The 27,080-nt window shown below is 39.1% G+C and overlaps 2 protein-coding genes across 7 annotated transcripts in view; one reads left to right on the top strand and one right to left on the bottom strand.

Annotated features, from left to right (window-relative positions):
* The window catches only part of SKA2 (spindle and kinetochore associated complex subunit 2), a 29,100-nt gene extending 26,669 nt beyond the window's left edge, over positions 1 to 2,431 (bottom strand). Inside the window, exon 1 of one of the 5 annotated variants that reach the window (XR_011493749.1) lies at positions 2,281 to 2,425. Coding sequence is in view for 3 of the 5 variants with exons in the window: in XM_044745158.2 (XP_044601093.1) it covers positions 1,620 to 1,781 (162 nt within the window). In the remaining 2 variants the exon portion in view is untranslated. Of the gene's footprint in view, positions 1 to 1,619; positions 1,832 to 2,280 lie in introns of those variants that run through there. The other 4 variants (XR_011493748.1, XM_014826746.3, XM_044745159.2 and 1 more) reach the window with 4 other exon arrangements.
* A 455-nt stretch (positions 2,432 to 2,886) lies between these two features.
* PRR11 (proline rich 11) lies at positions 2,887 to 22,778 on the top strand. Of its 2 annotated transcripts, none has more exons than XM_014826616.3 (10): positions 2,887 to 3,043; positions 10,988 to 11,120; positions 12,495 to 12,645; positions 13,014 to 13,136; positions 15,097 to 15,354; positions 16,535 to 16,633; positions 16,997 to 17,106; positions 17,978 to 18,037; positions 18,126 to 18,222; positions 20,713 to 22,778. In XM_014826616.3, the coding sequence occupies exons 2-10, from the start codon at positions 10,993 to 10,995 to the stop codon at positions 20,779 to 20,781; spliced, it is 1,095 nt and encodes a 364-aa protein (XP_014682102.2). In that variant the 5' UTR covers positions 2,887 to 3,043; positions 10,988 to 10,992; the 3' UTR covers positions 20,782 to 22,778. The 2 variants fall into 2 exon arrangements, with proteins under 2 accessions (XP_014682102.2, XP_044601092.1); XM_044745157.2 differs by having other exon boundaries at positions 2,894 to 3,043; positions 18,107 to 18,222; positions 20,713 to 20,849.
* Positions 22,779 to 27,080: the final 4,302 nt, after the last annotated feature.

Here is a 27,080-nt window from a genome sequence, read left to right as displayed (position 1 = left end):
CGCTCCTCAAGCCATGCTGTGGCGGCATCCCACATAAAAAAAAATATAGAGGAAGACTGGTACAGATGTTAGCTCAGTGACAATCTTCCTCACCAAAAAAACAAAAATCAGAGGATTGTACAGGAAATCATTTACCTTTAGAATCTTAGAAATCAAAATGGTTCACCGATATAACATTTTTTTCTAAAAGCACATAGCAAATCTGAAGATAAGATGCACTGTCTTTTACTATCCAATCAATACAAAGCAGTAATAATAAAACTATATAATAGTTCAAATACTTTTTAAAAATCCTAGTGATTACAGAAACAAACTAATAACTTGAATGTGGAAAAAAAAACTATGACTAGGTTACTTGCAAGAACTCAAGAAGAAAGACCTGCTTTTTTCTCTTCCTATCATAAAAAGAATTTTTAAAACTATCCCATCATTCAAATATCCAAAAGTGAAAGAGTCTAGCTACCTCAAAATATTCTAAAACCTACTTTTCTCAAGATGTACACTTAATCGTTTTCCCCTTAAAATGTGTTCAATCTAAAAAAGTCATGTGAGAATATTGATTCTATCGCAAAGTCCAGCAAAGACTTAATTGGTACCTCAAAATTAAACAGCCAACTTAACTTAAATGGTCGGGGAGGGGCGCCTGTTAAAAAAGAGAATTAGTATCATTTAGCATCTTGCAATTAGGCAGAAATATCGATCTGGAGGGAGGAATTCAGAATGGGAGGAGAAGGGTAAGGCAGTGTTAACATTTATGCCTGTTGATAGAATCACACTACAATCCTTAACACGTTTTTACTTCGTTTAAGACAGTTAACGATAAAAATAACAAAAAACAAAAAAAAAACTTTGAACTAAAAGTTCATTACAGGTTTGGAAAGCTGCAGAAAATTCTTCCTTCTTTGCTGCCATTTCTCTCCCTCCCTCTATCCCCACACACACCCCACAAAGAAAATTAAATCTCAAAACCTTAGAAGCAACTGAAAGCCTTCAAGTCGAATTTGTATATGAAAGACATTACAATTGATTAATACATCAGAAGAAAATAAATTATATCAAGATCTCACATTTTCTGGGGGTGAGTTTCTTCCAGGATCACTACACGTGCAGATGTTAAAGTGACCCAAGATTCAGCTTGGAGAGAGGCGCACAAGCACAAATGATACCTAAGGAGTAATGCCAGGAAATGGCAGGAGGAGGAGGGGCGGATTGCGGATGGAGAAGAAAGATTTTTGGCTTTTTTATTTAATCTTGTTATTTTTCTTTAACAAAAACCCAACAGGAGCTCAATAAGGGGTGCGTCCTCCAAATTCCACGTTTTTAAAGGCAGCCAGCCCAACCCAAAAAACTGGTAATGCAGGGGGAAAAGAAGGACTGAAGATAGAACAAGGGAGCTAAGAAGAGAAGAAAAAAGCGCGGGCGATCAAGCTGGTAGTCCAGGGATGGGAGGGAGGAAATAACGACAACTGGGGGAAGAATCCATAGAAGAAAAATAGGACAGCCCTCCAGCTTGGCGCCCTCGTGCAGGCCAAGCAGCAGCGAGAGTCCCTTCCAATTATTTGCCCCAGCCCCTACTTAAACAGATGAATGAACCAGAGAGCAACCAGAGAGCAGGGTACCTTCCTTGTGCCAATCTCGCCCGCGCTCCAGGAACGGAGCTCGCGGCTCAAATCTCCATGGCTCACATCTCTCCCCCACCCAAGGACTGCCACCTCGGGCCAAAAGAAACTGGTCCAGGGACTTCTTTCGTCGCTAGGAAGTTGTGCACGCAAGTCTAGCATCCTTTCTCAGACTTTCTCAGCCCGCCTTGGAGAATGAACGGTTCAGTCCTAAAGGGATTTCTCTCCGCCCACTCGGTTTATTCCTCTCCCCACCCTCCATCCTCTTTTCCTGGACTGTGAACGACCTCTCCCCTTCTTGGGGGCATTTAGGGACCATTCCAGTCATGTCTTTTTGCTGGAAATAAGTAGAACACTGTCTGGCACCAGCTACAGCTCCTCGAGGAGCGGAAAGGTCAGAGCAAGAACAAGAAATTCCAAAGGCCCCGCACCCTCAGCATCTCCCGCCATTTCCCTCACGAGTTTCCCGGATGTAACCCCTTCCCCGCGGCGGTTAACAGAGACCAGGCGGCTGCGATTCTCTTCGGTACAGAAGGAGGGACCTCGAGTCTGGTCCAGCCTCCGCCGCCCAGGGTTTCCTGCGACTCCAAATTGCGTCCCACCTTGAACGCTATCGGGGAAAAATAAAATACCCAGTAGATCTCCTTCACTTTACACTCACCATCAGTTCCAGCTTATCGACCTCCGCCTCCATGTTGAATAGTTGACATTCCTCAGACCGCGGCGGCGCTTAAGCCGCAAACCGTACTAGCACTGAGGGTCCCTATTGGACAGCTGTCACTCAACGTCTTGCACTCATTGGCTCCTCAGCTTCACCGGCGCCCGCCCATTGGCGACTGGGTAACGCCCCTCCACATGAAACACCTTTCGCTGTTGGACAAAGACACAAAACGCCGCAGGAGGATTGGCTGCTATACACTTTTTTTTTGCCATTGGCTGCACCCTCATCTCTACTTTCAATTTCATAGTTAGGGCTCAGCAGAGAAGAGGTTGCGATTGGCGCAGTCTGAAAAAGAGCCAACCAGTTACACAAAAGCTTCCACAAACAGCAGAGGGGACGTGACACACCTTCTTTCCTCCCCTGCTCCCCTCCCCGTCACTCCCGCCGTCTCGTTATTCATACAGGAAGCGCCTCAGCTCTGATTGGCCGGAGCCTGGTGCTCTCTCAACCAATCACAAGCCAGGCTGTGCCCCTGCACTACCGCGAGAGCGAATCGTGGCGAGACCGTGGCTACGATTGGTCCCTCCACGATAAGGTTTTAATTTTGAATTTTACTTAATGGCGAGGGAGAAGTCACTGCCGGTACTCCATCTAATCCCCGGGCTCTTTGGCTAGTAAGTGCTGGGAGACCTTCCTGAGTTACCTGAGTTCGTGTCTTCCGTAGCTGGGCCTGTTGCTGCTGGCGTTCTTACGGTTTACGGAGGTGAGGACTTTATCTGCACTCGGAGGGGAGATCAAGGGAGGGGAAGAAGAGGTTTGAAGCTGGGTAAGAAGTGCTCGGCCTGGCTCCACCCTAACTATACTTCTATTTAATTGACGCTCTGCAAAATGTTTTGGACCAGAACAGCCGCCTTATTTTTCACAGTTCTTTATATCTTTGCTACTCACTTCTGCATCACTTGGGCGCTTGTTAAAAATGCAAATTATCGGACTCCATCCAAATCCACTGAATCAGAAGATGCATTTTAACAAGATTCCCTCAGTGATTCCTATGCACATTAAAGTCTGAGAACGTCCATTTGTTGACAGGGAATATTACTGTGTCCCCTGATATAGTCTTAATATCGTCCGACGTTCTGTGAGAGTGTCAATTTTAAAAGTCTACTATGTGCCTAATACTGTGCTGGACTGGGCTTTAGGGAGCTGAAATCTCTTTAGAGAAACAAAACAGGAACAAAATAGCAATGCTGAACAGCATTAAACGTAAAATTAAATGTAAGCAAGTACTACCAGAAATAACCCTGTGGATGTTCAAGAGGAATCAGTTGAACTGGTAATGGAAATTGATTAATAGACTGAAAGCTGTTTATGGGAGAGTGTAAGAAATCTTCATAAAAATGTGTTTGGGGAAGATGATAATGAAATGCAATTGTCATTTCTGTTGCTGTGACAGCTTTGGAAGTGCCCTCTGACCAAAAGCACTTTTCATATCACAGGGTGGAGTTTTAACGGAAGCAGCAGCGCCAACTTCCACAGAAGACTGTAATTCTTATGCTATTATTTATTGCATCTTCCTACTAGAAATAGTTTTGGACACATCCTTCAACCATATGAAGGTGTGATATGATCTGAAGAACTAAAAACCTCCCTTACCAAGAGATTTTCCAGTATTGTATTAAAGCATATTCCTTAACTAAAAGAGAACATTTGCTAGCTAACACTTTGCAAGAATGATTTTTTCTTTCATTTATTGAATGAAACATTAATTAGTGCCTGCTATACTCTGAGTCCTGGGGAAACAAAAATGAATAAAGTTTATTCTTGCCTTGAAAAGCTCACAGTCCAGCAGAATGACAAACATACAAACAAAAATTACAATGCAATATAATAAATGTGATAATAAGGGTGCATATAAAATGTTATAGAAGCACGAAAGAGACGGCATTTCAGCCAGTGTACATCCCATAAGGACAGAAACCATATTGGTCTTGTTCAGAATTGTATCCCAGCACCTATCATATTGCCTGGTGGATTATACGCACTGAGCAAATATCTGTGAGAAAAAGTAACAGAATCTTGAAGGCTATATAAGTTGGCCTGAAGGAGGATACCCCAAGCAGGGGGAAAGACTGATAACACTATAGAAAGTATTTGCTGTTTGGTATACGTGAAGTACAAACTGCTAATCACTAAAAGAAATGAGGCTGCAAAGAGCCGTTAGAGCTAAATTGTGAGAAGCTTTGAAAGGTGTGCTAAGGAATTTGGTTTGTCCAGTGGGTGATAAGGAACCTTCCACTACTTTTAAGCAATATCAGGATCACATTTGCATTTTAAAAAACTAACTCTGGTAAAAGTGTAGAAAATGAACTGGCAAGAGGAAAGACTGAAGGCAGGAGGATCATTGGAGGAACACTCAGACAAACCCAAACTGAGGAACATTTTCCAAAACAACTGGTCTGGACACTTCAAAGATATGAATATGAAGAAAGGCAAATACTTATATAAAAATACTTATATAAAAAATAAAAGGAAACTGAAGAGACACTATAGTTAAATGCAATGTGGAAAGGGAAAGTTAGCAGCTGTAAAGGTTATTATTGAGATGACTGGGGTAATTTGAATATGGAGTGTTTATTAGATAATATCGACGTTAAATTTCTTGACTGTGCTTATGGTTTTGTAGGAGAATGTCCATGTCCACATTAGGAAACTCAAGCTAAAGTATCTAGGTATGAAGTATCATGATGTCTGCAACTAACACTGCTCAGCCAAAAACTAAAAACTTTTTTGTGTATATATAAATTTTATGTATTTATATACACTTACATATATTTTATTTTGAAAAATTTCAAACTTTGAGGAAATTTACAAGAATAGTATAATTAACACTCATATATCATTCACCTAGATTCACCAAGTATCTTTTTGTATGGGGTGTGTATATAATATATATTGTAATATATTTATGTAATATTTATATATAATATAGACATACAAATTAATATAATACATAAATAATAATATGTGCATAAATATAATACATAAATTTTTCAAAATAAAAAGAGTAGGGGCAAATACACTGTAGCCAAAGACAGAAACAAGGAAGCCCAGGGGAAAGGTGGTAAAGGCCAGTGAAGTTAGAGGATAGAAGGGGTAGAAATGGTAAGGAGAAGAGACAGGAAGAATTAATCAGAGAAGTATTTCTGATTCCTGTACATGAATGTATGTATATAAGTGTAATATATATATATTTTGTATATTCTGTTTTATAATGGAGTATCCTAATTTCCTTACTTACCTTTTTTTAATCATCTTGTGTTACAGGTTTTTTTTAATCGGCCTTAAATTCTTTTCAAAACAAGGCAGGCAAAAAGGAAGGAGGAGTACTTTTCAATAAAAAATAGGAAAAAAGCTTTGAGTAATCATGAAAGAATGAGCTTCTATGTAGTGTTAGCAATTGGAATCCCACCTAATCCAGCAAAAAGAATTTCTATGTCTCATTACTCTGCTGGGAAGGGGACAGGTCTATGTGTTTTAACCTATAGGGAGACTGCCATATGCTCTTCCAATTGGACAGTTATCCTCTGCAGAGTGTCTAATGCTTTTAGTAAAGCAATGATAAGAAAAGAAAACCTTAGCTTGCTGAGTCCTCTGTCCTGAGATGGGAATTCATTATCTTTCATTTTGGGAAGGGTGTGATTATTTTTGAATGGAATGTTAATCTAGGAATTATCTCAGACTGTGCCTTTCTACCCAGACAGATTTGACATAGTCTCTTAATTCTCTGCATGTGCTAATTTCTGTATTTAATTAGAAGGCTATTAGAGTAACAGTGACCCAGAGCCCAGGAAACACACACATAGAACACAGACAGAGACACAGGAAAAAAATAGGATTTAGTTCCTAGATTTTTTTTTCATTGAAAAATAATCTCCAAAATGACATACATCAGCTTCTGTAAGACTCTTTAGAAATTTGAATGCGTGGGCGCTGGAACAACCACCAGGAAAGGGCTAGAAAAAGATGGCTCAGTTTTAGAATGGTAGTACTCTAATTTTCCAGCTAATAGTACATACCAAGCCAGCCCTGGTGGGCTAGTGATTAAGAGTTGCGCCCAGGTCTGTTTCCTGGTTAGGGAACCACACCACGCACCTGTCATCATACCTTGTTGTCTGCGTGTTGCTGTGATCCTTAAAGTTGTGTTTCAGGTGGACAGATTTTAGCAGAGCTTCCAGTCTACAACAGACTAGGTAGAAGGACCTGGCCACCCACTTCTGAAAAAATTGGTTATTAAAATAGTGTGTATAGCAGCAGAGCATTGGCTGACACAGCTTCGTGAGAGGATGGCGCAAAAAGACCAGACGGGGTTCCTCCCTGCTGTACACAGGGTCCCTAAGAGTCAGAATCCACGGGACGGCACTAAACAAAATGTTGCCATGCCTCCATGTGGATCTTCTTTTATTCATCATACTGAGTGGACCATTTCAATCTGGAAATTCAAGTCCTTCAGTTCTGGGGGATATTTTTGTATTGTTTATTGGATAAAATTCTCTCCATTTTCTCTGCTCTCTCCTAAAATTTTTATCTTCCAACTGCTCTATTACATTTTTAAAATTCATGCTTTTTTTTTTTTTTTTTTGAGGAAGAGTAGCCCTGAGCTAACTGCTGCCAATACTCCTCTTTTTCTTAAGGAAAACTGTCCCTGAGCTAACATCTGTGCCCATCTTCCTCTACTTTATATGTGGGACGCCTACCACAGCATGGCGTGCCAAGTGGTGCCATGTCCAGAATCCCACCTGGCAAACCCCAGGCCGCCGAAGCAGAATGTGCGAACTTAACCGCTGCGCCACTGGCCGCCCCAAATTCATGCTATTTTTAACTTCTAAAAGCATTTTGTCATCCTTCTTGTTTCATGAATGCAATATCTTATTTTCTGAAGATATTTCTCTCTGTTTTTGAAGTTTTCTTCTGTTTCCTACATTCTTTCCATTTCCTTTGAAATGGAAATAGCTTTTTTGGTTTTTTTTCTGTTTATTTTGGTCTCTGTTTTTCATGTTAGAGACCTTCCTAAAATGACTCATGATCCTTGGCTCTTATGTGTCAAAGGTAGCACAAAAAAGGTGATTGGAAACTCGAAGTAGGAAAGGTTGATATTGTCGATCTGTGGGCACCACAATGGGTAATTGATCAAGGACTTGGCCATTTCGGGGGGAACCCCAAAAGTCAATATCTGTAGGCCTTTTTTCTTGGGCCAGCCAATTTCCCTGGAGAAAAATCTAGTCTCCTGCAGTGGGAATGAGGGATGTTGGGGTTTGAGGCAGAGAAGTACACCTGATGACCTGTGTTCTAGGAACTGAGCTGAGGAAGGGATTGAAAGACTCAGTTTTCAGTTCACTATCATCCCTTATCTTCTGTATGGTGACACACACATGACTCTGCTATGCCCAGTGGCCCAGAATTCAGCACCTCTATGGCTAAACTTCTGCAGAGAATAAATGTGCCCATCTTTATTGGATTGTGTCTGGCTGCAAGAATGGGAGGACAGACTCCAGAGGCCTATCTGATCTTTATAAAGACTTTTAATTAGTCCTATTTTAGCCCTACCCCAAACCTTCAAAGGTATCAGATGACTTCCAGTCCCAAATCTTCTGAGAGTTTTAAGAATCGTCTTGCTTCCTGTTGTCTTCTCTACAACATGCAGTCAAGCCTCAGCTTTCCTCTGCTCTGCCAAGTCAATTACCATTCATCCATCTGCTCACCATTTTCCATAATTTTGTTGACATCTATCATCTACTGTGGTCTCTGTTCCCATCCTTTGTCTTAAGAGTTTATGCCTTTTTTATTCCTTTACTGCTTTTTCATGTTTCAGAAGGGAGTGGAGCACCAGTGTGCTGATAAATGTTTAATAAATATATATACATAACTTTATTAAAAATTTACTGATATAAAGTAATAATATAATAATTATTATAAATAATAATAAAATATCCAATGCTCTTCCCTGTAAATTTCATATGACCAACTGATTCTCATAGAATACTATTGTTGATTTTTACACATTTCTTATATCTATAACCAACCTATGGTTGTAATTTAAGAACAAGTATAGTCCTGACATGAATGTTGGTTGATATTTTCGTTTATAGAGTAAGACAAGGGTGAAACACAAAGACTTATGTTGGAACTTCACTTCAGTATGTATGCAACTTCTTTGATGAATCAGAAAATAGTTTCCAAATACTGGAATAATATTCCTCAATTTTTTGTGCTATTGACAATGTAAATGACTACACACAAGATAAACTTTTTATTTTAATATGCATTAACATTTTCTTCATCACTTTCTTAACAATCAACAGAATAATAAATCAAGCCCTAATCTGTAGTGTTTTATAATATCCATGGTGTAAATACTCCCATCATGGCCAATTTCAAGTTTCCAATGTGAAGTCACTGAATGTGGAGCTGGGAAGAAATGAACAATAATACATCATTCTATAGCATTTTCACTATATAGATACAATAAGGTAAACAACCTCAAGAGCATAGATGATAGTAAGATCATTAGGAAGTGATGAGTTTTGCATATTTGTTACCTTTTAAAATATAAATTATCTAATGGTAAGTTTATATAATTTAATTTTAATGGTGGGCATGTTTAACAACTGACTCACAGACTTCTTGAAAATGTAACACTTGATGTCAACCCCAGCACACCACTGGAGTGGAGATAAAGGTACAGGGTCAGGGGACAGGCGTGGTGGCACAGTGGTTAAGTTCACGTGCTCCACTTTGGCACCTGGGGTTTGTGGTTTGGATCCCGGGCACAGACCTACACAGTGCTCATCAAATCATGCTGTGACAGCATCCCACATACAAAATAGAGGAAGATTGGCCCAGATGTTAGCTCAGGGCCAATCTTCGTCAGCAAAAAAAAAAAAAAAATACAGAGTCAATCCACCAAGTTTAACCAGAATGTCCAGCTCCTTTCTAAAGTCTATTTTCATAACTTAGAGATTGGTGGCTATAGGAAAAAGAGGCAGGAGGCTGGTTCTCTGGGTCAGTTTGATCTCTAACAAAACATATCAAGAGGAGAGAGGGAACAGAAGCCTCCAGGGCTGCAAAGGGGCAGATGGATGACAAGGAAGGGGAGGTTACCATGGAAGTCTCAGATTCGAGGAATCCCACCACCCCAGTGAACTCGGGGCCTTCGGTAGAGGTTTCCAGTGACCTTTCTCCATAGAAAGTTCAGGCACCACAGGATTGCTGCTTCCTCTGAGGCTTTCCTACTTATCTCCATTCAGAGTATTTTTTGTCCTGTGTTAAGTTTTTTAAAAAAAATCAATCAAACCTTTAAACATCCGTTGTGTTTAATAATCCCAAGAATGGCCTTCCTTCTCTGTTTCAGCAGGAAGAAAAAGTGATATAATAAAATTGAAGTCAACTGTTTTTTGATGTGTCTCCCAAGCCTCTAAGAACAATTAAGGAAAACGCTCTGTTAATTTGAGACCTGGCAATTAGTTCAATAAGATGTCGTCAAGAACCTTTACTCCTAGAAGGGGTAATGATATATGCACTGTCCCCCATTGCCATTAGGGGTGCCCTCTGCAAGTCCGACGCTCTTGGAACTAAGCTGCTTCTGAGTTTTTACAACCTACAGCGGGGTGGGGGAGGTTCTTCAGCCAGTGGAATCTGATCGCTGAGCAATCCTAGAGCTGCATACCAAGTGCTGGGAGGTTACTGGGTGAACAAGAGTGGAATGAATGTGTATTTTAAAGGCCAATTGTTCATGTTCAAATGTAAGTTTGAACGGAAGGAGGCCTAACCCTTGAGACCATTTTTATTTCTCCTACTTGTGTAGACCTCTTTCTTCCTCAGGTAGCAACAGCTAAAACTAGCAAAGCACTTCTTCACATCAAACTGGCTCTCACTTAATTTTCTTCAGAAAAGGATATGGATTAAAATCTAAACACACCAGATAGTGTTTAAAAATGCTTTAAAATAAATGTTTTGAAACACCCGTGTCTTAGATTTGGGGTAATTGTTATTACATTGTGTCACCTATTTAATCTATTGCACCGCAGTGTGTTAGAAAGAACGTGGTCTTTGGAGACTTACAGATCAGGACTTAATACTTTATTTCACTACATTGGACAAATCATCTAGTCTTTCTAAGCCTCAGTTTATTTTTGCATAAAAATGAGGGTGAAAATTCTCTTCCTCCGGGATAATATCTTGCAGGATAGTGAGGAGTCACTGAGAAATGTATGTGAAGATGCCTAAAAGTAAATGGACATTGTAGAATGGTTAATAGTCCATTACCAGCTCTACCTATTGCAGTGGATGTTACAGTAAATGTTACTGGCAAATATAACTGACTATAACCCACTTATATCCATTTTCTCTGTTACATAGAAAGGGAAATTCACTTAACGAAAAAAACAAGACAAGCAAAGCAAAATTAGAGATTAATGTAATGCCAAAGCCAAAGTCTCTCTAGAGATAGTTTAAATCTGGGTTTAAACTTTTCTCCCTTTCAGAGAACTTCTGGAATGCTCGTAGTGACTTATTTCCTAACCAAGGTGGCAGTTACAAGGGTGTGTTCACTTTGTGATAATTCATTGAAATATACACTTAAGATTTGTGCATTTTCTATATGTATATATTATTCTTCAATAAAAAATGTAAAAAAAAAATTTCTCTGTAGAAATCATGCCCAAGTTCAAGCAACGAAGAAGAAAGCTAAAAGCCAAAGCAAAAAGATTATTCAAAAAAAAAGAAGCCTGTCATTCTCAGTCCAAGCTAATTACACCTCCCCCTCCACCACCCTCACCAGAAAGGTAAGTCATAAGGTGGAACAGAGAAATTCTTAAAAATCGGATCAGTTTAGGATAGAGTGACAAGATTTAGCAGATAAAAATACAGAATGCCCAGTTAAATTTGAATATCAGATAAACAATGAATATGTTTTAGTATTATCCCATGCAACATTTGCAATATACTTATACTAAAAAATTATTCATCCTTTATCTGAAATTAAATTTTATCTGACCATCCTGAATTTTATGTGGCAACCGTAGTTTAAGAGTCCAAATAAAGTAAGAATCTCAAGGAATTGTGTTGGAGGTATAGAGTAACTATTTTCTCCTTTCCTAGTCAATTTAATTGCATAAATCTAGCAACTAAGTGATGAAAGAAAGATATAGGACTGGAATTTAAATCTTAGTTTTGGTAAAGTTTGGTCACTTATTCTCTGGGACTCAGAGCTTAAATGCATTATAGAAAGAGACTCAGTTCTAGGAACGCTAGGGTACTAGTTTCCAGGATAACATACTTTATACATCTTGTTATAGCTCTCTTTCTGGAAAAATTTTTAAAACAGACCCTCAAAGAGCAGCAATCACGATATCGCCCTTGACTCCTCTCTCTCCTGAATATTGAAAAAGCCCTCTAACTGGCCTTCCAGTTCTGCCCTTGCCCCCCTGCAGTATATTTCAGTGCAGCCCCTAGAGGGAGCCTGTTAAAATGATGTCATTGCTCCTCTGCTTAAAACTCCTTTGTGTGTCCCACAAGGCCTCTCTGGTCTAACTCTGACCTTATCTCCTGATCCCCCATGCTTCAGTCTCTCCACCCTAGACACGCTGGCCTCCTTGCTAGCCCTCAGACACCTCAGACAAGCTTCCACCTCAGAGCCTTTGTAATTACTGTTGCCCTTGCCTGAACTGCTCTTCCCCCAGATGTCTGCATTGCTAGCTTCTTTACTTCCTGTAAGTTTTTTCGCAAAAGTCACCTCAGTGAGACTTTCCCTGCCTGCCCTATCTAAAATTTCACCTCCACCCAACATTTCACATTCCCCCCTCTTGCTTTTTCTCCTTAGCATTTACTCACTATTTAACAACCCATATATGTTATTTATTTACTTATTTTTACCTTTCTTCCTTGAGACTATAAATTCCATGAGGGCAGGGTTTTTATCTGTTTTCTCCATTACTGAATCCCTGATGCCTATTTATTTACTATTTATTTTATTTTATTTTTCACTATTTACTCAACAAGTATTTGTTGTATAAGTGAATCTCCGAATTCTAGAATCGAATGAAGAATTAGGTAGTCTCTGCTCCTGAGTCATACTATAAAACTAGCTTGTTATTTAATTAGAGGCTGTTATTCCAACTCAGGAGTTTTTGCTTTGTTTGGTTTTGTTTTTCCTACAGAGTAGTTATTTCTTCAACAGATACACCCCTTAGCAAAAGCTGGCTAAGAGCATCCTGGAACTTCAAATGTCCCACTATCAAAGATGCAGTAAAACTTTGGACAAATAGAGTGTGGTCTATATACAACTGGTGCCAGAACTGCATGAGCCAGGTATGGGTTGAATATACCTGTTTTCAGCAATACAGTTTTTCTACATGCTTAGTATGTGAGTTCACGTTTGTGTATGCCGGGTCAGTACAACATGCAGGCTAAGCTCAGAGAAGGTGAAATTATGGGGTCATGTCTGCCTTTGCTTCTGCAAAACATACATCAAGCCATTTTTTTGTCTTTTTTTCTTGTCCTTATCATATTGCTCTTCAGATTCTGGCTTGTTTATTTTATTATTACTATTTTTTTCTTTGAGGAATATTAGCCTTGAGCTAACATCCGCTGCCAATCCTCTTTTTGCTGAGGAAGATTGGCCCTGGGCTAACATCCATGTCCATCTTCCTCTCTGGCTTGTTTATTTTTGATTTCAGAGTTTAGAAGTATTGAAAGATACCATCTTTCCATCCCATTTCTGCCGCCGGGAAATTCACAGTCTAAAACAACGGTTTCGCACTTTGGAAAGTGAATTATGCAAGCTCCAAGAAGCACTGAAGGTTGGTATTGTCAAATAAAAAACAAATCTGGAATTAGGTAAGGAGGGAAGGGATTGTCCCCCATAGGAATCCCAGTGTGCTTTTACCAGAAGGAGGAATGGCCACAGGCGAGTGCTAGTCCTGGGTCTGTTTGCTCTCGGATCTATTCCTTAAACTTCAGAGGCTCTGCTCTGTATTGCAGGAGGGCTGACCCCTGCAGGCTACATTTCCCGAGCTCCATGTCACCTGGCTTCTGGTTGTGCCTGGCTAATGGAAGACACTGATGAGAGACTAGAGGGAGGGAGAAGATGGGGTGTTTTTCCTCTTCATTCTCTGTGTTGGGCGATTTCTCCAGTGATGGTTGTTGTTGTCTCCCTGACTTCAGCTCCCCCTAAGTGAGTCTGTGTTTCCTGATTCTCTGGGCTAACCCACTTCCAGAGATCTGGTTACACTGCTCTTCCCTTTGACCCTCCAGCCTCAGGGTATTCATGGCTTTCTGGCCTTGCTAATCTCTAGTCTGCCTCACCGTCCCTTGTATGCTTCTCAGCTCTTCCATCAGCAGTGTAACCACAGAGGCAGACACTAGAGTGATGTGGCCTCGAACCAAGGAATGCCAGTAGATACCAGAAGCTGGAAGAGGCAAGGAACAGATTCTTCCCTGGAGCCTTGGGAGGGGGTGTGGCCCTACGGACACCTTGATTTTGAACTGCTAATCTCCAACACTCGGAGAATGAATTTTGACTGTTTTAAGCCATCAAGTTTTTGTGATAATTTGTTATAGCAGCCATAGGACACTAATAGACCCTCCTACTTCACAGAGTCATTGTATTCGTTTTCTGGGGCTGGCGTAGCAAAGTAGCACAGGCTGCATGGCTTATACAACAGAAGTTCAATTTCTTACAGTTTTGGGGGCCAGAAGTCTGGGCTCAAGGTGTTGGTAGGGTTGGTTTCATCTAAGGTCTTTCTCCTTGGCTTGCCTTCTTACTGTGTCCTCAAATGGTCTTTTCTCTGTGCATGTGCCTGGTGTCTCCCCTGTGTGTTCAAATTTCCTCTTTTTATAAGGACACCAGTCAGATTGGGTTAGAGCCCACCGTACGGCCTCCTTTTAACTTAATCACCTCTTTAAAGGCCCTATTGGGGCCAGCCCCGTGGCCAAGTGGTTAAGTTCGTGTGCTCTGCTTCGGTGGCTGAGGGTTTTGCGGATCGGATCCTGGGCGCGGACATGGCACCGCTCATCAGGCCATGCTGAGGCAGCATCCCACATAGCACAACCAGAAGGACCCACAACTAAATATATACAACTATCTGCCGGTGGGTCTATGGGGAGAAAAAGGAACAAATAAAATCTTTTTTTAGAAAAAAAAGCCCTATCTCCAAATACAGTCACATTCTGAGGTACTGGGGGTTAGGGCTTCAACACAGGAATCTGGAGGAGGGATACAATTCAGCCCCTAACAGCCATGTTCCAGCCCCTTGGCCTTTTTACCAGTTCCTTGAATACACTATATTCTTGGCTGCATTAAGTTTTTTTCCTCTACCAGGGACTCTGTTCCCCCTGTCTTTATGTCCCTCCTTCACCTGGTAAGCCTAAATTCAACCTTGAGATCATGGCTAAATATCACTCCCTGGGCCTCCAGCTATTCATGCTCACAGCACACTGCATTGCTCTTGTTGAAGTATTGTTTTGTTTTGAATGTGTTTGTGTATGTTTAATGTCTGTCTTCCTCACGAGACTGTCAGCTCCATGAGGTGACAGACAGAGCTCACATTGTACCCACAGTGCCTGACGTATAGCACACAAAAAACAGATAGATGAATGAATGAGTGGATGAATGAATGATTTTGCTTGTGATAAATGAGAAAATCTTTTGAAGCACATGGTATACTGAGAAAGCATTCAATATGCTGTATTTGTTGACTCTCGGCCACAAGAACCAAATTAATCTGTTGTTTATTTGCCAAATGTAATGTCTACTTCCAGACGGTCTCAGAAAATTCTTTCTGTCCAAGCTGCGGTCAAACATGTCACATGAGTGGTAAACTTACAGATGTGCCTGTGTGTGCTCTAAACACCCCTGGAGAATCTGGAGCTGAATTTCCTCCCACACTGCCACAGCCAGTCATTCATCTTCCTCCTCCACCTCCGCCTCCACCCCCTCCACCGCCTCCTCTGCCTCTGCCTCCACCGCCGATAGCGCCTTTGCTGCTCAGAAAATCCAATCTCACTAAAGAACTTCAGGTAAAAAACAATCTAGTAGAGGTGTGTATTGGAAGAGTAAACTCAAGTGGCCTTTTAAGTCTGGGCTAAGGGCTTTGGCATTTTGCTCTGATTCCATATCTTAATTGTGTTTTTAAAAATTCGGTCCTGGATCTGGCCCTGTCACCTAAGGGTTAAGTTCCACGCACTCCGCTTCAGTGGCCTGGGTTCAGTTCTCAGCATGGACCTATACCACTTTACGGTGGCCCTGTTGTGGCAGCAACATATATACAAAATAGAGGAAGACTGGCACAGATGTTAGCTCAGAGCAAATCTTCCTCAAGCAAACAGAAGATTAGCAACAGATGTTAGCTCAAGGCCAATCTTCCTTAGCGAAACAAAAATAAAAACAAAAACAAAGACAAAAAACAAAACCTCAGTCCCCTGGGAACTCACGAAAGCTGGATTTAGAAATGAAAGTGATTTTTTTTTTAATGATAACTGAATGAAATCCAGTAGAGTGGGAGATTCCTATCAGCTTCTCAGTATATCTTTTTACAAAAATGAAAACCTTCCTGGGAAATCAAATTAAGAACAGAAGATGGCTTAGTGAGTGAAGTGAGAATAAAGAGTTGGTGGATCCTAAAGTATAATGCCATTAGGCTGGAGAACCAGTCTCCATTAGAGTTACTTATCTGCCAGGGGGACCAGAAGATCTGTGATTCACTTAGATAGGCATGACCCTGTTTAAAAATCTGTTGAATTTTCACTACAGATACATTTCGTTTAAAATGGCTGAGTTAAATCCATAGCCTATTGCTATATTTGCCCTAATGTATACCTCCCTGAGTATTCGTTCTCGCTCTAGGGAACTGAGTCTTCATTTTAGGTAGTTCAGGCAAAACTTCACCTTGATTCAAGGAGCTCCTTCAACTCCTGTCTTATTATAGTGACTCCCAAGGAAAATGTGTAGTTGCAGGGAACTAGCCCATCTCTTATTTACTATCAAAGCCTTACATTTTGATAAATACTTTTCAATAGCCTTCGCATCCATGGGTACTGAAAACAGGATGGTTCTTGCTAAGTGGAAAGAATTTGATAGGCTCCTTGGGTAAATGAGAGTTAATTTTTAACTCTAAGTCTTTAAACCCTAGATTTGGATTTGCATTTGACTAGAAATCCTGGTTCCAATTTGAATTCTAATCTCTCCATGCATTTTAAGGTTGGACCGTTAAAAAAAGATGGACCTATGCAGATAACAGTTAAAGATCTGCTGACTGTGAAATTAAAAAAGACACAGAGTTTTGATGAAAAGAGGAAGGTAAGATATCATTGACTATATACATGGTCTTTCAGCTTTTAACCTAGTTATCCCTTTCTGGAAAATAAGCATTAGTCTTATGTATAGAAGCCATTCTGAGGTATTTGATGTTTTATTTATGTAATTTTGAATCTCTTCAACAAAATGTGTAGATCCCAAAGTTATTTAATAGGCAGTTTTATCTATCAACCATTAATCCCAAGAGGTATAGATAGACTTTGAAGCTTTGTAATAAAAATTGAATAGCGTAGGGGATATGTCTTACACATACCCAGCAGTGAAATGTTCACTGTTTCAGCATGTTTATATTTTGAATGATATTTTTAAATGTGTTTTTAATTGTGTCTCATTTTTTGATTAAAGCATGTACCATCACCAAAGGCTCGGAATCCGCTAGTTACTGTCTCTGACCTGAAGCATGTTACCCTGAAACCAAGCTCCAAAGTGTTAACTCAAGTGACAAATGTCTTCATGTGAGGAACTGCACAATGTTATGCTCTACTGCTGCCTAAAAGAATGAGTTTTTGCTTATTTCTAACCTTAGAAGTTATCTATATACATATATATATCTGCTTATGTAGAAAAATTGAAATTTATAGAAAAGTTTAATGAAGAAAACAAAAATCATGCAAATAATCCTATCTTTGGAAATAATCACTGTTAACATATTGTTGTTTATCATTCTAGTCTTTTTCTAAGCATATACTCTATTATTTCCATTTCATGATGCTGTTTCTTATAAGATGCCATTGATTTAATAACAGATTTGAGGGGAAAAAGAAATATCAAGAATTTTAAAAGCAGCTTGACTTCAGAAATAATAAAATGTAAAAACTAGCATGTCTTGTAATTAATGAAATATGATGTGTGTGTGTGTGTCTATACCTGTGTATAATCGTATTGTACATACAGCTACGGCTCTTCCCATGTAATGTGTCATGAACTTTCCCTTGTATTATATAAATTAGTTTAAAGCATCATATTGACTTCTTCAATATATGCAGTTTATTATGTGTAAATTTCATAGAAAAAATTCTGTTTTGAGACACTTAGGTTATTTATGATTTTTTCTTTCTGTAATTCTTCAGTGAACATGCTTGTCCGTCATCTGTGGGTATGGTTGAGTTTTTCCCTATGATAGTTCTTATGCATGTAATTACTGAATCAAAAAGTATTACTTATTAGAATGATTATATCCCCTTATGCTCCTATTGGCATCTACTGCTACTTTTTAATGTAAGAAATTAGTGCTTTCTAGGAGGTTGCCTATAGAAATGATTGCTTTGCTTTGGGAAAAATGATAAAATCTGGCGAGCTCTAACTTTTATATCTTTATTTTATCAGTACTCCTGGTAAAAGCCAGATAGATCTACGGAAACTACTTAGAAAAGTCGATGTAGAGAGGTAACACATTCCTTATCTTTATGCTTTCTAAATCCATTTGAAAAATTGGCATAAAATATGGCTCCTAAGATTTTTAATACCTTTGCAGGAGTCCAGGTGGAACCCCACTTACCAACAAAGAAAATATGGAAACAGGAACTGGGCTGACCCCAGTAATGACCCGGGCTTTGAGGAGAAAGTTTGAGGTAAGCCTTTAGAAAAAAAGACGTGGTTCCTTTTCTTCAAAATCATTTATTTAGACTCATAATCTAAAGCATCTTGCTTAATAATAATCATAATTTTTAAATGGTACCTTATGCTTTACAAAGCACTTTCATATTTAGACTTCATAAAATTCTATGAGGCAGCTAGGATTATCATCTCCACTTTAGCAATGACTATCTGGTTTCATTAACTCCTTTAATAAGTATTTATTAAGCACTTCCTATGTGCCAGGCATTGTGCTATAGTACCAGGTAAGCAAAAACAGACACATCTACTGTCTTGGAGCTTTCAGTCTAGAGAGGAAAATAGAAACTAATCATATAATCACATATTTGTATAATTTTGTACTGGAGTAAGTGCTATGAAGGAAAGAAACAGGGTTCTGTGGGAACCCATAAAGGAACTTGATCTAGCCTGGATGATCTAGGAAGAGATGAAGCAAGACTTGGAGGATGAACAGGTATTAACCGGGAAGGGTACCTCCACGGTATGAGGTGGCCCACCGTGGGTGTCAGGGAGGAAACAGTTCCAGGTAAAAAGAGCAGCATGTGCAAGGGTCTCGTGGTGGGGAGAGATCATGGCCTCTCTGAGGAACTGAAAAGTGTCTGTTGTGGCTGTAATACAAAGTGAGTCTGACAGTGGTGAAAAATAGAGATGGAAATGTAGATAGGAGTCAGATCACGCAGAGTTGGTAGGAAAAGGTCTTGGCAGCTTTCTTCTTTGTCACCTACATGTACAACCCACACACCAAAATCTAGTACATCAGCTGGCCCTTGCATGATTTCTTCCAAACCCTGTTTGTTTCCTTAGCTCCCTGATCACCTCTATCATAAGATCTGTGAGAAGCAGGCATCCTTCTGCCTCCCCTGCTTAAGTGCTGGGACACAGAGCTGCTGGTCTCTTTGGCTATGAAGCTTCTATTTCTATCTCCCTCTGGCAGCAGAGACACACTACAGACTTCACTGTTGACACTCTCCCACCCAAACACTGCTCACTTCATTTTCTCCTTAAGAATCAGTGCGTTTTGCAGGACAGCTTGGTTTCCCATTGCCAATCAACTTGGTCCTCCTGGGCAGTGTAGGCATGGCCAGATTCCTCTTTCCTTCTTTTGGAGCATCCAATAGGAGTCTACCCCCAGATCATGTTCCTTGGTGATACCACAAATTGTAAAGGACAGGGGCAGAGGACAAACACCTCGCTGAAGGATTAAGCCCTTTCCTCTCTTTGTTTAGCTCTGGGATCCTTTTTGTCCTTGCCCCACCCCATAACTACTATAGTAGGTTGGGTAATATGAAAACAAATGAAAATAGAATAGATAATAATAAATAAATAAAGCACATATTGCACAACAACATCAGAAATCACAGATAAGACCTATGCCATATGTTGTACTCCCCAAAATCTACTTAACTAGTGTTGATGTAAATAAACAATAACCAATCTATAGATAAGACAGATAAGGTGAGATTTACTTGAACAAAGCTGAGGACTAGCCCGGGAAGTCAGTCTCCACAAAGGAAGAAAGCATTCTGGAGAAGCATGGTTTTCAGTACAGTTTTATACCTTGTTGGGACAAAGAACATACATCAAACCCACTCAGGATACATATTCATCAAAGTTTCAAAGAAATATTCAGTTGCAGATTAGCAGGTCAACATGACCCTCATCTCCGGGAAAGGAAACTTACCTTCAAAGGAGCACCCATACTGGCTTCGGAGGAGAGGAAGTAGGCATCCTTATTTGCAAAGAGTGCATTCTTTTACTTTGAGATAATGTTTAATGCATCCTTATCTTAATGGTTAAGGCAGATGTACAATATAGGTTTGATAGGCCATAGTCAGGCCAAATCAGGTTTAAACCAGAATAGCTACCCCATATACCTCAGTATGTGAAAATTTCTTATCACTAGGAGGATGTCCAGTAAAAACTGTTTTTAGACATAGAATGACCTTTCCCATCCAGCCCTTAGGCTTCCTTTTTCCTTTAACTCTGAAGCAACTGTGTTAGTTAGGTTTTGCATTTGGCTACAGGTAACGGAAATCTGACTTCAGTGGCTTAACCAACGAGGGGCTTATTTTTCTTACCTACATATTCCCTTGGGAAGTAAACAGTTCACAGCTGGTGTAGCAGCTTCACCATGTCATCCCTGCTCTTCCATCCTTAATGTATGGCTTTTATGCTCATGGTATAGAATGGCTACACTTCGGAAGACTCATGTCCACATTCTAGGCAAGATAAGGAGAAGGGCAAAGGGCCAAACAGATGTGCTAGCTAAGCTACCCCTTATCTCTTTAAACAGGCATTATCCAGGAACTTCTGATTACATCAGGGACGCTAAGAAAAGTGGTTTTTAGAATCTGGGTGCACTGCTGCCCTGCACAAAATCTGGCTTCTGTTAGTGACGAAGAAGGGGAACTATGTTGGCCACAGGAACATAATTCACATTATAATTGGGACTTTTGTTTTCATAGCTGGCTCACCCTAGAAGCCCAACTCAAACTCTGCCGCTTTCTACAAGCAGCTTTGATGAACAAAACTGATGCCAACTCTGCCAGACTCCTTGTGATGATCCACAAAATGTACAGATAAAATCACTCTAATATTCTTTTTTCAATATAGTAGGGTATGTATAAATAATTGTGCTAAAATATAATTCCATTTGAAGAATTAAAGTATGTATGGAGCCCATTTATACCATGGTATAAAGTGGGTATTTGGATATTTTCTAGTTTGCGTGTTCAGTAAGAGAACAGATGGGAAAATGCAATCTCCAAAGTGATTTTATCCTGAAATTACCCAGTTTAGGTTAGAGAAGTTGTTCAAATTTAGGTAGATAACTGTAGCTTGTACTCTATAGGTGCAGTTGTGACTTTAAGAAAATAACCTGGTTCTTGTTCATCTTGAGAATTCTTGGGTAATTGAAAAGAAAAGTATTTTGGCCTGTAAAGTTCATGCATCATAAGTGCTACGAACTTAATGAATAAAAAAGACCCTCTAATTTGATTTCTATTTGCTATAAACAGTTAGGATGTTAGACCATCCCCCATCCAAACCCAACTATTTTCTGAAAGGATTTGAAGCCAAAGGTCCGACGTGACCCTAAAAATTAGAATGTATCATTTCTAGCATCTTAGGTATGTAGTTAGATCTGGCTCACTTAAGTCTGAGATATTCCTTACTTTTATATCTGCTATCCACATTCATGACGCTAAATATAAATTTCGTGAAGACCTCAACACGAACTTGTTTTTTCCACAGTGCCCTGCCAAGGATTCTCTGAGGTCCATAGTGGGTTCTCTGTGAGACCTGATTCCTTGTCCTCAACAACTTGTTCATTCAATAATAGTAATAATGCACACCTTATTGGATTTTTTTCTTTCCAGCCAGGCTAGAGTTGCCAGATTTAGTAAATATAAATACATGACACCCAATCAAATTTGAATTTCAGATAAACAACAAACAACTTCTCAGTATACATATGTCTCATTAAACAACGAATAATTTTTTTAATATAAGTAGGTCCCAAATATTGCATGGGACATATTTATGCTAAAAAAGTATTCATTGTTTACCTGAAATTCAAATTTTATCTCAGCATCCTATATTTTACGTAGGCAGCCCTATCAGTCAGTCCCCTACAAAGTTGCCCAGGATTTCAGGGAGCCCCAAGTTTGCCAGACATGTCCACTTGGCAGAGGATACTAATATAGCTTCAGCCAGGATCCCCGTCATTAGCGTGCTAAGTATCATAGAGGAAGGGGAACTCTCATTAGGGCGAGTGTGACTGAAGGTGCAGGATTAGCTTCGATGCTGAAAACTTCCGCTGCAGTTCCAAGAATAAGGATAGAAGGTCCTCATGGATAGGAAACAAAGAGTTTCAGATCTTCACTGCACTTTCTAGCCTGACTGGAAGTAGATACCCAGATGATATCCTTGAAATATTCTCTGATTAGCTTAGGCTAAAAAGATATTTCATCAATTTCCCAGAAATGCCTATATTTCCACAGATAAATATAGCTTTGAGATGCTAAATACAGGGTTGTGGAAAGTCACCAGACTGGAAAGCAGGCCCTGTTTTGTTCTTATGAGACCCATATTTATGTTTACAACACATTTATAGATGAAAATTAAATAGATAATGAAGTTAAGAAACATTTCTTCTGGTAAACTTTTCTTTTAAACCTGCTAGCTACATTTATATTATGTAAGAATAAAGGGAATGATCACTGAGAATAAAGCAATTGAGTATTGTATCAGAATGTTTTATGCTGCACTTCTAATGTTTATAATATTAATAAACCACCATGTACTATATCAATTTAATTTAAATGATTTGATCATTCTTGTGGGATAAAGGTTCATTTAAAAAAATGTTATAGAAATCCTATAAATATCTGTAAAGCTGCTACTGCCATTGTACCAGTATTAAAATATGTTCTACCTTGAATTTTTTACTACTTTTTATAACAGATTTTATATTGCACCCATTTGAGTATCCTGTAAATACTATGGCTTCATTAAACTATTACTGATCATGTGTTTCAGTGTTTATTTGAGACTGAATGACAACCAGAGTTAAAAACAACCAGAGAGCATAAACAACCAAGGTGCATCTGGTTATGTTTTTAAATAAAGAATAATTTTTAGGGGCCGGCCCCGTAGCTGAGTGGTTAAGTTCACACGCTCTGCTTCGGCAGCTTGGGGTTTTAGCTGGTTCAAATCCTGGGCATGGACATGGCACTGCTCGTCAAGCCATGCTGAGGTGGCATCCCACATGCCACAACTAGAAGGACCCACATCCAAAAATACACAAGTATGTACCCGGGGCGGGGGGGGGGGGGGGGTTGGGAGAAAAAGGAAAAATTTTAAAAATCTACAAACAAAAAAAACGAATAATTTTTAAAACCTTTGGTTTTTCTCTTTTTTAACATTTTCACTAGAAATATAATAAATACAGAAAAATGCAGGGGGCTGGCCTGGTGGCACAGTGGTTAAGTGCACACGTTCCACTTTGGTGGCCCAGGGTTTGGATCCCGGGTGCAGACATGGCACTGTTTGTCAAGCCACACTGTGGTAGGTGTCCCACATATAAAGTAGAGGAAGATGGGCATGGATGTTAGCTCAGGGCCAGTCTTCCTCAGCAAAAAAAGGAGGATTGGCAGTGGATGTTAGCTCAGGGCTAATCTTCCTCAAATAAAAAGTGCATAAAACATAAATATGTAAATTAATAAATCATAAAGCAAACACTCATGTAACCACTAAGAAAGAGACATTATAACTGTCTTAGAATCCCTGCCTGTCTTCCTCCCCCATCATAATGCCTTTTCTCAAGAAGTAACTACTGATCTGCTTGTTACAATAAATATTTCTTTGCTTTTACCCTCTAAGTATGCATCCCCAAATGCAATGATTTATTTTGCTTGCTTTTGAACTCTCTATATAAACAGAATCATACATTATATATTCTTTTGTTTCTGGCTTCTTTCAATCAATACTTATTTTTAAGATTCAACCATGTTATTGTGTAGAGGTATAGATTATTTATTTTTGGTGTGTGAATATAGTTATTACTTCCTTATTGTTGATGATGTTTGTTAATGAACATTAGGATTATTTCTAGTTTTTGGCTATTATGAACCATGCATGGCATTATGAACATTCTTGAGCATGTACATATATATAAGAATTACTCTAGTGTGTATACCCAGGAGTGGAACTGCTAGGTTATAAAGTATACCTATTTTCCTTTCTTTTTTTTATTAAAGTATAATTGACATACAATATCCTATTAGTTTCAGGCGTACATCATAGTGATTCAATATTTATATACATTACAAAATGATCACCATGATAAGTCTAATTACCACCTGTCACCATACAAAGTTATTATAATATTATTGACTATATTCCCTATGCTGTACCTTACATCCCCATGACTTACTAATTTTATGACTGGGCGTTTTTACCTCTTAATGTGCCTATTTTCTAGATACTGTCAAACTTGTTTTCCAAGTAGTTGTACCAGTCCATGATTCCTTCAGCATAGTATGAGAGTTCTTGTTGCTCCTGTTTTCTTCAAAAGAGTCTTTTCTATTTGGTTTTTCCACATTTTGTTTACTTGGGAAATCTGTACAACATATGTGGTTAATATACACTATTTTTCCTGGATTTATAAGTCAAGGAATTGTTAAAATGATCTTATATCAGCAAAGTCACATACTGAACATAGCAAATAATCTACATGATGAGGATCACAATATAATTTATGTGAATAAACATGTAGAATTTCTCATTTTAGTTGGCTTTCTAAAGAAAGACGGGATCTGGACATGTAGAAGTAGAGAAGGGAACAAGTAAAGAACATATAGACAGATAAAATTTTAAAAAATACATTTAAAAACCCACACTACTCCTTTCTAAATTCTTGTTGGTAAATAAGAGTTGGTTGAGAAGAATTGATGGAAGCCCAATTTGGCTTAATATATTAAAAACACCACCACCATGACTTAGGGCCCCACCCTTCCTTTGAGGATTAAATGAGGTAGTTCTTTTTTTCCTCCCGTTTTATTGAGATGTAATTGACATATTACATTGTATTAATTTAAGTATACAACATGATTTGATATATGTATATATTGCAAAATGATTACCACCGCAATACGTTTGGTTAACATTTATCACCTCATATAGTTACAGATTTTTTTTCTTGTGATGAGAACTTTTAAGATCTACTCTTGGGCCGACCCTGTGGCCGAGTGGTTAAGTTCGTGTACTCTGCTTCGGCAGCCCAGGGTTTTGCCGGTTCAGATCCTGGTTGTGCATATGGCACCACTCATCAGGCCGTGCTGAGGTGGCATCCCACATGCCACAACTAGAGGGACCCACAACTAAAATTACACATCTATGTACGGGGGGGCTTTGGGGAGAAAAAGGAAACATAAAATTAAAAGAAAAGAAAAAGATCTACTCTCAGCAATTTTCAAGCATACAATACCATATTGTTAACTATAGTTAGACCATGCTGTACGTTACATCCCCAGAAACTTATTTATGTAGTAACTGGATCTTTGTACCTTTTGACTACATTCACCCATTTTGCCCCCCACACACACACTCCTAGCAACCATTGACATGTTCTCTATTTCTGAGAGTTAGGTTTTCTTAGATTCTCTATATAAGTGAGATCATACATAAATGAGATAATTCTCGATAAAGATTTAGCACAGAGCCACACTCAGAGTAAGCAATCTGTGCTTTATTATTTTATTGTCATTATTTGACATTCCAAGAACCTTAAACACAAATTATCTAACTCCATTTCTACTTTAAAACCAAGAGTATTTCAAAAAATAAATCTAACCATTCAAACTTCCAAGCAACTGAGTCAAATATTGAGTTAAGGCTTTCCACATTTCTTCAAGGAAGAATTTTTTTAACATTACAAATTGAAAAAAGTGTTCATTGTAAAAAGAAATTAGAAAATAGAGATATAAAAATAAAAGATGTCCACTCAAAACCCTGCACACAAATGTCTGTAGCAGCTTTATTCATAATTGCCAAAACTTAGAAGCGACAAAGATGTCCTTTAGTAGGTGAGTGGATAAATAAACTGTGATACATCCAGATAATGGAATACTATTCAGGACTTAAAAAAAATGAGCTACCAAATCATGAAAAAACACAGAGGAACCTTAAATGCATATTACTCAGTGAAAAAAGCCAATCCAAAAAGACTGTACTGTATGACTCCAACTATATGACATTCTGGAAAAGACAACACTATGGAGACAGTAAAAAGATCAGTGGTTACCAGGTGTTATGAGAAAGCGAGGGATGAATAGGCAGATCACAGAGGATTTTTAGGGCAGTGAAACTATTCTATACGATACTATAATGGTGGTATATGTCATTACACTTTTGTCCAAACCCATAGAACGTACAACACCAAGAATTAACCGAAATGTAAATTACGGATTTTTGGGCGATAATGATGTGTCAATCCAGGTTCATCAGTTGCAACAAATGTACCACTCTGGAGGAGGGTGTTGATAGCTGAGGAGGCTGTGCCTGTGGGAGCAGAGGGCATATGGGAACTGTCTGCACTTTCTGCTCAATTTTGATATGAACCTAAAACTGCTCTTAAAAAATAAAGTCTGTTTAAAAAAAACAGAAAAAAAGGAGTAAATAAAAGTAAACAAATCCCACTACACCTTAAATATTTTGATATATGCTTTGTTTAACATTTTGGTATATAATCTTCTGAGCCTGAGAAATTATTTTTTTAAAGCTTCTACTCCATAAACGTGTCAAAATCATTGTCTTCCTTTCCCTTGATGTGAGTGAATATTTCTTTATGAATAGGTTTGAAGAAGGAAATCTGTTCCTTGCTTTGCAAGACGTTTCTAAAGCGGTTTTTCTCAAACTGCAAAGCGTGTACCTATCACTAGGATTTCACTGAATGCATCTTCTGATTCGGCAGGTCTGGGTTGGGGCCTGAAATTCTGCATTTCTAACAAGTTCCCTCCTCTTCGGTCTGCATATTACGCCTTGTGCACCCAAGTTCTAGAGCTTAAATTAAACCATTTTCCTGCTTTTGGAAGAGTCACTTGACACTCTCCCTGTGCAGTGTTTTTGTATTCCCTGAAATGCAACCTGCTTCCGGTGGTCGTTTTGATATCTCAAGTCTTACAGTCTCAGGCGGAGGAAAATCAAACCTGCTGCGGCGTAGGACTAGGGAGGAAAACTAGGACAGGAGGCGCAGGAGGCGGAACCTAAAGTGAGAGGGCAACAGGAACTGAAGACGCGGGGGAGGGATTTCAAAACTGGACGAAAGCCGGTT

This window comes from Equus asinus, chromosome 13 (genome assembly GCF_041296235.1).
Source record: "Equus asinus isolate D_3611 breed Donkey chromosome 13, EquAss-T2T_v2, whole genome shotgun sequence".
NCBI lineage: Eukaryota > Metazoa > Chordata > Mammalia > Perissodactyla > Equidae > Equus > Equus asinus.
Note: the sequence above shows the minus strand (reverse complement) of the source record. Positions and strands in the feature narration are given on the sequence as shown.

What these genes read in the sequence shown, in the direction of transcription:
- PRR11 (XM_014826616.3), top strand. Translation starts at nt 10,993, where the DNA reads ATGCCCAAGTTCAAGCAACGAAGAAGAAAGCTAAAAGCCAAAGCAAAA. An exon ending in CAAGTGACAAATGTCTTCAT is followed by an intron (nt 17,107 to 17,977) that starts GTGAGGAACTGC and finishes TTATTTTATCAG; the next exon opens with TACTCCTGGTAAAAGCCAGA. An exon ending in AGAAAAGTCGATGTAGAGAG is followed by an intron (nt 18,038 to 18,125) that starts GTAACACATTCC and finishes ATACCTTTGCAG; the next exon opens with GAGTCCAGGTGGAACCCCAC.